The 10,435-nt window shown below is 38.1% G+C and overlaps 2 protein-coding genes across 3 annotated transcripts in view; both read right to left on the bottom strand.

Moving 5' to 3' along the window:
• Positions 1-226: 226 nt before the first annotated feature.
• Positions 227-4,703, bottom strand: LOC100186919 (pre-mRNA-splicing regulator WTAP-like). The gene is made up of 5 exons (XM_002128727.5): positions 4,368-4,703; positions 3,869-3,972; positions 3,378-3,559; positions 2,955-3,109; positions 227-2,281 (listed from the first exon to the last, which is right to left on the bottom strand). Exons 1-5 carry the CDS (start codon positions 4,507-4,509, stop codon positions 1,056-1,058), a joined length of 1,809 nt encoding a protein of 602 aa, XP_002128763.1. The 5' UTR covers positions 4,510-4,703; the 3' UTR covers positions 227-1,055.
• A 543-nt stretch (positions 4,704-5,246) lies between these two features.
• fz4 (frizzled receptor) overlaps positions 5,247-10,435 on the bottom strand; it is a 12,921-nt gene continuing 7,732 nt past the window's right edge. For both annotated transcript variants that reach the window (XM_018812168.1, NM_001078256.1), the window contains 5 exon segments: positions 8,591-8,697; positions 8,115-8,263; positions 6,553-6,690; positions 6,324-6,412; positions 5,247-6,121 (listed from right to left, as the gene is read on the bottom strand). In XM_018812168.1, coding sequence (XP_018667713.1) covers positions 5,808-6,121; positions 6,324-6,412; positions 6,553-6,690; positions 8,115-8,263; positions 8,591-8,697 — 797 coding nt within the window. In that variant the 3' untranslated portion in view covers positions 5,247-5,807.

Genomic DNA, 10,435 nt, shown 5'->3' with positions numbered 1-10,435 from the left:
TCATTTCCATGGGCTCTGGGCAATACTGCAGAAGTTCATTACTCCTATTGCAACAGCTAGACAGGTCGTATACTACATGGCCTTATATTCCAATTCATAGACAAAAAAAAACATTTTAAACTTAATTATTAAAAACTAATTAAGAAAATGTTACCTCAAAGGTGTTTAAGTTATAGGTTACTGTCACAGCTTTTTGTCCCTTCTCTTTGCTGTTTCAATAATATGATTTTCGATGTGCATTTCGAATTGATAAAAAAATGATGTTATTATTAATATTATAAAAGCAATTTTCACTCTATATGGTTGAGGTGTTTTCAGGTATCTTTGAAAATTCTTTCTTAAAAAGTTAAAGTATATGTGCCTTGTTTGTTTGGTTTCTTGGCTTCAAAAGGTCTTGAATTGTTTCAATTTCCAGAAGAGATTGAGAAAGAAAAGTCTTTTTATCTTCTTTGTCCAAATACAGTTATTTTCAAAATTGTCAAATTCTTTTGTCCATAGTGTTCTTGTTTTTTAAAGTCAATTGGTATTTCAAAAGTTACAAAATAACTGCGAATATACAACAGTTTCAGCAACATTGAATTGTATTTGGGACACTTGCCCAATGCTGCAATACAAATGATTATGTTTGATAAAATTACACACAATTATTTCCAAAGAAATTGGGCAACGAAGTACAAAAATCTCAGGCGTAAACCAAACCAATGTATTAATAGATTAAACACTAACAATTGCCTGCTATTAAACTGTTGGATAGGAAATGTGCTCGATTACTATGAAACATAAACCCAATAACGATTTTAATTTTACATCAGAAACTGCTTAAATTTGCCCAATATTATTAGTGGGAAAAAGTTGGAATTGTTTAATACATTTGTTAAATGTAAAGTGATAACATTTTCTTGTTGGTAGATTTGTTTGGGAATAGAAAAACAATTCGAGACAAAAAAATCGCGCAAGTGTGATTATTTTCCGAGTAATTTGAATCCTACGCCAGCTGACATTGAAACTTACTACAGTATGTACATCGCGTTATAGAAAGTGTTCAGGCCACTAGCTTATTCAGCAGGTTTACTTTCTTCCAAAACCCCGTTTTGGGGTAAAACACCCATCATTCTCGCCTGCAAAGCGGGGTCAACGATTTTAGGGTCACCCTGGGGAATTCCCCCACGCAGCATCATTAATTGGCTCATTGCCATAAACGCGTTTTGCTGCGCTATGTATTCTGGGGTTAATGGGTAAGCAGCAGGGTTTGCGATTACAGCCCCATTACTGTCCCCTGCCTGGGGCATAAGGGTAAGCCCAGGGACCATTGCACCTGGGATCATGGGGTTGGGAAGTATGGTTTTACCATCAGGCATTACATAGGGCTGCGACATTAGATTTTTGAAATACGCGAGTAGGGCAGGCTCTTGGATCATCTGCTGAGGCATCTCTGGTGTCGTAGTTTCGTGAGGTGTCTTTACTTCTTTCTTCTGAGGTGGTGTGTCCGCTTGTGCAGTGTTGGTTTCTTCCGTTGAGTTCTTTATATCTTCTTTATCATCCAGTGGTTTATGGTTAAAATTATCGGTTTTCACTTCCGTAACGGAAGTGTGGTTTGGCGTCCTATTATCATTAACCTCATAGACAACTTTAGCTGATTCTTCAGTTTTATTTGGCCCATTAAGCCCACCCTCTTGAGGTGTTACTGCAGAGATATGGGCCTTGATATCTGGGTCATCATCTACTGCATGACTGTCATGGTTTATAGGGGCACTTACACTAGTCCTGTCTTCCCATGCATTTACTGAAAGCTGTTGTTGGTTCGCTCCATCTTCTGTATAATCCATAGTTTCATACAAAGGCGTACCTGGAGACTTTGGCATATCTGACCCGCTGTTAGGAGTTACAGGCTGCACTTCTTCTAACGGAGTACCCGGCGATCTCTGGGGAGATGCGACTTCTTCGTCTTGGTTCTCAGATAACTCGCTGCTACCAGCGATGTTTTGAATCGTATTAGCGCAACTGGTCCTATCAATTTCAACTCGCGAATCCGTATCGTCGCACTGCGCGTCATTTTGCGATTTTGTCACCCCGTTTTCGCTCATTTCTGTATGGTTTTTAAGTGGGGAATTAAGTGAGCAATTTACGCCGTTATTACCAGCATTGGTATTTAACTTTTCAATTAAATTCTTATATTTTTCCACATCCTGCTTAGCAGAAGAGAGTTGTTGTTGTAGAACTTTAATAGTTCCTTGCATTCCTTCTACCTCCTCATCAAGCTGGATGACAAACTCATTTAGTTCTGTAAAACATAAATGAATGTATTTTGTTATCCTCGCATGGCGGGGCCACGACAGTTGTCATAACACGAGTGTAGAGTTTTATACACCTCGTGCCTGCTTACAAGTTACCATGTATGTTAGTTTGTGGGTGAGGGTGATTATTTAATTTTTTTCTGTAAAACAGTAAATATTCACAGGGCTAAATATATAAGCAATATTAGCCCCATATGGATGTAGTATGCACCGATCAATGCTCAAGAACAAGTTATGGTACCATATGTTATGTGAATAGTTTTGGTGTATATCTAAAATACGGTTGAACATTATTATTTTACACCAAAGCATTTGGAAACTGGTAGAGTAAAACACAGGAAACATACATACTGCTTTGTAAAATAAAGGAAATGGACACAACAATACAGCGACACAAAGTACAGGTGCACCAATCAGACTACAATAAATTAACAGTAGGCAATTTGAAATGCTTTAAAATTAATAACAATACAGTTTAAATGCCAGAATTCGCATGCGAAGTCGAATGCAAACCAATTACCGAGTTCCGCATGCGGCAGTGAAATCCGGACAAAAAAAGGACGAATTCCGGATACTGTGTACAGCCACCTTAACAGTGTAGAAATGCCAGGAAGACCTGCCACCTCAGGTTTGGCGCTTATAATTCTACACACAACTCACCGTCTTGACTTGATTTTAACTCTTCACTGTATTTCTTCTGCAAAGCAAGTTCAGCTTCAAGTTGGGATATCTTGCCTTGTGAGATTTGTAATCCTAGGTCTTTATTCTCAGCAAGCAAGGTGCGGCATCGAGACATCAGTTTTTTGCCTGTTTGGCTGAAGAGTGAAATATTGGTTAAAAAAATGATTTTATACTTGGAGCACGGCTGTAGCTTTTGATTGTTGTGTCTACAAACAAGCAGAGCTAAAGTATATATAATCGGCCTTGTTAATCAACGAGGTTCCTTATGCCAAATATAGCTTAAATCCCACGTCCTTGACAAGGACTCACCCACACAGAATAGCATACAAAATTCTGCTTTACCACTCAAAGTTTGGCACTTATTACTAAAAACATAAAATAGAATCTACATTTTGACCGTACCTGTCAGGGGTAAACTTCCATGCGCTAAGGTCACTGTTGGCTTGCTCCAGTTTATCCTTGGTCTGCTGCAGCTCTTCCCGCATCCTTCCAAACAGGAGGTTTACTCCAGGATCAAGACTTGCTTGCCGAAGACTCATAAGAGCGGTGTCTTCTTGAGCTTTTTTGATGTGGTTCATTTGAGCCTGTATATGTGTTAGGAGATCAAGGAAATAAAATTTAAGTAAGAAAACAGAGGCGTATGGAAACCAGATTTGGTACGAAAACTGTAGAAGATGTTACCACTATTTAAAACAGTTGGATTGAATAAATATTCAGTAGAAAACACATAGAAATATGAGAACTAAAATAATCAAACAAAAACTATCTAAGTAGAAAAATGTGTTTATATTGATGTGATACAGATAAACATTTTCTAAACTTAAGACCAGCATAGAGCTGCACCAGAAAATCAGCTAAAACAACTTAAAGTATGAGTTGACAATCCAACTTACAGCAAGATCCTGAATCTCTTGTTCTTTATTCGCTAATCTCATGACAAGAACGTTTTCCCTTCGACTTGATTCAGTGGCTTGACTCTTTTCCTTTTCATCTTCTCCTGTAAGATAAAAGTGAATGAAAATGTCATCAAAGCAGTGACAAATTGGCTAATAATAAGTCAGTAAATGCGACCATATATTTGTAAATGAAAAAATAGTAAAGGCAACCACAATTTATCACATGTTTTTTGTGACCGTTTTTTTTTTTGTACCAGACCCAAGGCGCATGGTATTAAAATGCGCATAGAGGCCAAAATGCTTCCACTATGTACAGATTGGTTTATTGTTTAACAAATTAGCACACATGTGACATGTTATAGTGAGCATATTTAAAAGATACAAAATTGCAAACTTTACATACTGGGGGAAAGAACTTAATTCTTCTTTCCAAAATCTGTTTTTTCTACAAAGACCATGCTTGAGACTTTATTATACCACCAACTAAATACAGTACCTGTGTTTCCCAGTTTTGATTCCAAGTGTTCCACATACTGTTGTTGTTTCTGATACTTCTTGATCAAATCATCTTTTGATAAGTCGGTTAAATCAACTGATGATTTCCGACTTCGTTTTGCTGGAGGACTATTGTCCCCCATCTCACTTGTCTTTATAAATCCAAATGTATTCCATTACAAAGTTGTAGAATTTGATGTGAAATTGCAGAATTCGTTGATAAAATTGCAGAATTCGTTGATAAAATTGCAGAATTTTATTTATAAACAAAAAAGGTAAAATGAAAATTGCACATATTGTTAAATTTACATATATTGTACAGTGTAAACAAAATCAACTTTAAGCTAGCCGTTTTCAGTTTAAAACGCACACGTTTAATAAACCAAAGTGTTTTCTGCATTTGGGAAACTGAACTTATCCTTTGCCACATTTACTGTAACTTAAGGAAACTAAACATACGTTTTGAAATAATCAACTGTCTTGTCTCTTTTTATTTTTTTGATTTTGTAACCATAAGTTAAACGCGTTGGCTGGGATCTTTTGTTTGTTACTCTGAAGAAAAAACGCGGGTTTTTATTTCGCTTTGATTATCTCGCATAAAACAGGAAAAAATTAACTTTTAAACATTTTTTTACTAACTGCATCAAACACAATGCTTCATTCTGACTTTATACTGGTAAATATGGCATTAAAACAATAAACATGATGGTAAACATTAAACATAACATAGACCTAAACCAGTAAATTTCCTCGAGCCAAAAATCACTGAACCACGACTGTTTTCTAACCGTTAGGTGGTGCTGCGTTCATTATTTTTATAATTTTGGGGGAGTAGATAAACTTCGAGGCAAGATTTTAAATTATAGCTTATGACACTTCATTTTTGGCCACGATTTTGATGTTAAGATTTATTTTTAAAAGAATACACAAAAGCACTGCAAGGCACAAAACAAAAAGGCAGCGATTTCACAATTTCGGCAACGAAAGACGTATTTTTTTTCTGAATGGTAATTGAAGTTTTAAGCTGTTTTAGCACCGAAGAAACTTATAAAGGTTTGTGCATAGGACAATAATACTTGAAGAAATCGTCTCGAACACAAACAAAAGTCATACTGCTGTAAACATTGAAGAGATACGGTAAAAGTAAATGAATAAACTGCTGAAACGGTACTATAAGTAGTATAAATACAAATATAGGCGAAAAATGGATGACGGAATGTTATAAGAAGCCTGATGTTTGGTTACTGCTTCTAAATCTTTGATTTCTGTTACCGGCTACATAAATGCTGCCGGGTCAATAGTTTTATAACTGCATTGTCTCGCATTTGGACTCTTGAAGAAAGAAACAAAACTGCAAAGCGACTTTGAAGAACTTCTGCATCTTTGAAGATATTTTGAATCCGCCAGGCGGCAACGGAAAGTAGTTTCCTGGTAACACATTTCACGGGATACCTTCAACCCGATTGTTACTCAACAACAAAGGTTCCTGTATCTTGCCTTCGAACCTGTACGTGCGTGAAAATGCTCCGCCGCTAGATGTCGGCATTGCGACAAAAAGAGGGTGTCCAGTATGCGGACAATGTGTGGGTATGCATTCTTGAGGGGTGATGACGTCGGGTAGTTTGTGTTGTGACGTAACACAGGTTGCGCGATTGTCAATTGTTTGTTTCAATTGATGTTTTGGCGAAAGCGCTAGAACAGAGTGGGAACATTGTCGCCATGACTGCATGCTCTTTTTGGACCACACCCAGAATCCTGGAAACATTGAGCTCGTGTTATAGATTTCCGGAAGAACTTGTGTAATATTGGGTAAGGTAGATACTGTATACACATATAAACATTGGCCAACATATATTGAATAGGAGATTGAAGATGCCATTTTAGGCAAATATATAACTTATAATAGACTAATTGTTTGACTTGATTTTGTTCGGTCACGTATTTAGTTTATTTTTACCTGTAAACACTCCAATGACGAGCTGCATTAGAATCCGGAGAAAATAGATCGTAGCACTTGGTGTGACGTTTCGATTCTGTGCCCAGAGCCTGGAGAATACGATGTTTTTAAGATACGTTTTATTCTACACGGGAGAGGTACTACAGCGAAACATGTCATGCGGAGACCTGAGATTTTAGCCAGAGTTGGCCAATCACCCAATTTTAGTAAAATGCTCTTGCATAGTTACCTTCTCACTGCGTGCTCGTAAAAATAACAGCCAATCACAATCGACGCAGGCACAATATGCAAGACAGAGAAGACTCCGATTTTGACCATTAGCCGTTCCAGTTTATCGGTTTTACTCCCTTCTTTTTCCATGTAGGATCTAAAGAAAGAAACCATTTAAAATAAATCATAAAAAATGTGACACCCACAATGTTAGCAACGTCGAGCCTCGAACCCTAAACCTCTAAGAAAGCGCTAGCGTGGGATTCGAAGACGTTATATAACTCTGGAAATATTCTTTGTTTACTATACATTGTGACACTGGGAGCACGAAAACATGGACCATTTTACCCCAACCTACTTTATTCCGTTAACAAGCATTGACCTGAATATGGCTTGATTTTTGAATCGCTATATTTAAAGACAGTTTGCAAATCGTCCGTGCAAGCATTAGCTCCTAATGCGCATTGTTGCGGATAGACGATTTTGTTCGTTAAGAACCACAAGCGCTTAGCGGCTCGTTAGCAACCCGTAGAAGGTCACGTGCACCGAACGAAAAATAGGAATTCTTATTAACAACAGAGGACTTGAACCGTGAAACTTCGACAAGATAATACGGACACGAACACGAGGTGTAAGGTGTCACACACACCGGTTCGTACGAATAGGTGTGAGAATAATCTCTCTAAAATATCAGACCAAATTGAAGTTTAACGTGCTCTTAATGTTTCACCCTTTCCGGTCCTCTAGTATAGGAAACGGATATTACAGTCTTGACCTTTGACTAAACTCTTTCAAGCGTGACCATGACGTAAAATTTCGTCACGCATGACTGGAGATGGAATTTTGCACTCGAGACGAAAAAGATTGAAATAGACAAGTGTTTATGCCATGAGTCTCCAAACGGGATTTAGCAATGTTTGCCTATCGCTAACGGGTACTAGTACGGATAAACACCAACGGGCTCGTAAAAGGTCGAAATATTTGCCGTAAACTATCGAAAACAAGCTGATTTAGTGTCAGGATCGATTTGAACATTTATAACGCCGTACACGCCTAGTTTTCCTCGATGAAGGAAACCAGAAACGAGTTTTGCTTTTATTATGGCGGCTTGGTATTCGTCGAGATTATCAACTTATTTAAAAGGCCTGGAAAATCTCAAGCCAACGAGTTGCAATATTTGACTCGAGTAATTAAACGCAAGTACATATAAGCGGAGGAAAAAAACGCTTTGGAAGTGGTTTAGATTTTCCCTTGGAGTCCTATATGCACACCATGTATTATTGTACAGCTTGTTAATGATAACCACTTACAAAGCTACATACGTGGTAACTCGTAAGCGGACAGAGGGTGTATAGGACAGTCACTGTGTTGTAATGATTGTTGTTGCCTTGCCATAGGAGAATAAATAGGTTACATTCATTCAGTCTATATACTAGTTTGCAGCAATTAAGCACCTTGCCGAAAAAGTTTTATATTAACAGTATAGGGCATCGAAGCCAACGTCTTTTAGTTACAAAACTCGTTATAACTCTATTTCCATGGCGCCGTTCCATAACTTTAAAGAATTTTCTGCTAACTTACTTTATCCTGAACAAACTGAAGAAACCAGCCAGTAAGAAAGACGTCCCGATAACCAGATAAGTGAACAGTGGAGCCAGAACAAAGCCAGTCAGTGCGTTCATATCTTGGTTACCAACGTAACACATACCAGTTAATTCGTCTCCGTCCACCTAGAAAAAAGGTCAAAAGATTAGAAAATTTTCCTGAAACTGGGAAACTGAATGAAAGAATGTAACTCATTTATGCGAGCAATGAAAGTCGTTTTAACATGGGTGTTCTGTTTCATACACCTCATACCCGCTTAGGGGTTACCACGTATACAACTTTGTGGGTGATAACTTTCAATGTATGGCTGACAATTTTGACAACCTATAGGGAACCATTGGGTTGAAGCAATTGTCGTGTATTGTCTAAGGTTAGCTTCTAACAACGGTAGAAGTAATAAGCCTCGATCCGATAAACTGTGAAAAAATTTCTTTGAGAGAAATTTAACTTACATGACGTAATATCAGGATGATGACGATTTTGATCGATGGGATCGACCACGCCACCAAGTGAAAATATGAACTATGCCTCTCTATCGCCTCGTGTGACCACTTCATTCCTGTCGAATATTTTTACTTTTGAAATATGAGAACTTGAACAGAATGCATAGGGAACGAAATATATAAGGATAAGTAGTGTATGACTGTTAAAGAAGTGTTGTTATTTGTTGAAACGCGATCAGAAAATATTGGATATTATGGGCTAACGATATCCATATCCACGAAACTATACATCAAACTGGCTTGAAAACATTGTTAAAGAGTGCCAGAAAAAATCGCATACTTGTGGCTTAGGTACCATGTGCAGACAGTGTAGTCTGACGACTGTTAGTCTGGCCAAGTTGGGACACTTTCGCATGTTAGAACATCTTAAAATTACAGTCACGGTTCATACAACAGAATCGCCACGGTCGGTGGCAAGCTATAGAGTTCAAAGCCAAGCGGTTTCGGCGAAGTTCAAACAACCATTTGCAGGAATTTCAAATAAACCATGTTTACACTCCGTGTGCAAAGCGTTGAAAATTGGGGTAAACGATAAATAAAGCCTTGTTCGTGACTTAAGAAGAATAGAAGACGCTTTGGGTTAAGCAGTTCCTTTTATTACTCGCTATAAGAGACCTGTATAGCCAACAATTTAGTAAAATTGCGATAAAGAAAAATTTCGAAGTATTTTTTAAGTAACACCGACGAAAATTCAAAAAGTCGACACCAAAACCGGCTACAAAAGTACCGCCAGTTACAAACATGTCAATTAAGGCTGATACATTGTCGGTGCTCTGTCTTACCGTTACAGGACTGTCCATTTTGGCGGGATTACTTTCAGTTTATACACTGCTGCAATGGGATTAACTACTTACAGTCGAGATAAGCAAATGTAACTTGTGTGCAATGTAACCATGGGCGTCCAGTTAATTAGAGACCGAAATGTAGGGGTGTAACAGTATCCGTTGGCACAGGCCCAAAATGAGCCACAACAGGCTGTCCACTTGTCCGTGTACAGGCTGGGTCAATACAGCTGAAAAGCCCGAACGATTCGGTCGGTTGCATTTGAGAAGATGCATAAAACAGCATGGGTACGAGTGAAAACGTATGTCGAAATTACGTAATGCGAAAACATGCTTGCAACTTTGCAAGTTTTTTTTCAACGCGGCCGTTAAGTTAATGCCTGTTTGCGGACGTGTTGCTTTTGCTGAGCTGTTAAAACCATTCGACGAGCGAATTAGGCTCATTCCTTTAGTTGTTTTTATGCGGCCAATGTAAGCATACGTGAATCGACCGGTTAACAGCCTCGAATTAACGTTATATGACCAAAGCTTCGATCATACAGAACCGCTAGGTACAAATGTACACAATAGCGTTTTAAGACCCATATAACAGCGTTGGGAATTTTAGCAGTATATTAGTTGGACAGTAATTGGCCTAAGTAGGCTCTTTGAACTGATGTGATGTCACAGTTTAACACTTTGTGACGTGACAGAGGCGGCGTTTGTGATGTCAAATTTACAAACCCGAATTCCCGTGTTGTATTTTTAAGTGTTCGAGAAACTATTTTGGGCTTATTGCCGTGGTATGTAACTCCCAAACAAAAGAGATATTGTTGCGCGCCCGAACCCCTATTGTTAGGGGACAGTGACATCACAATAACACAATGTAAATTACACATCGCGGTAAGACATCACATCAAACAAGATTTGGCAAAAAAACGGCGCAATTTTGCACCGAAAACGGGGCAAAAATACCGAAATAAAAACTGACCCTAAAAACTTGTTTTTGGAAATAAATGGAATTATTTGTCAA

This window comes from Ciona intestinalis, chromosome 6 (assembly GCF_000224145.3).
Source record: "Ciona intestinalis chromosome 6, KH, whole genome shotgun sequence".
In the NCBI taxonomy this organism is placed as follows: Eukaryota; Metazoa; Chordata; class Ascidiacea; order Phlebobranchia; family Cionidae; genus Ciona; species Ciona intestinalis.
Note: the sequence above shows the minus strand (reverse complement) of the source record. Positions and strands in the feature narration are given on the sequence as shown.

What these genes read in the sequence shown, in the direction of transcription:
- LOC100186919 (XM_002128727.5), bottom strand. Translation starts at nt 4,509, where the DNA reads ATGGGGGACAATAGTCCTCCAGCAAAACGAAGTCGGAAATCATCAGTT. An exon ending in ATCAAAACTGGGAAACACAG is followed by an intron (nt 3,973 to 4,367) that starts GTACTGTATTTA and finishes TTTATCTTACAG; the next exon opens with GAGAAGATGAAAAGGAAAAG. An exon ending in AAGAGATTCAGGATCTTGCT is followed by an intron (nt 3,560 to 3,868) that starts GTAAGTTGGATT and finishes ACACATATACAG; the next exon opens with GCTCAAATGAACCACATCAA.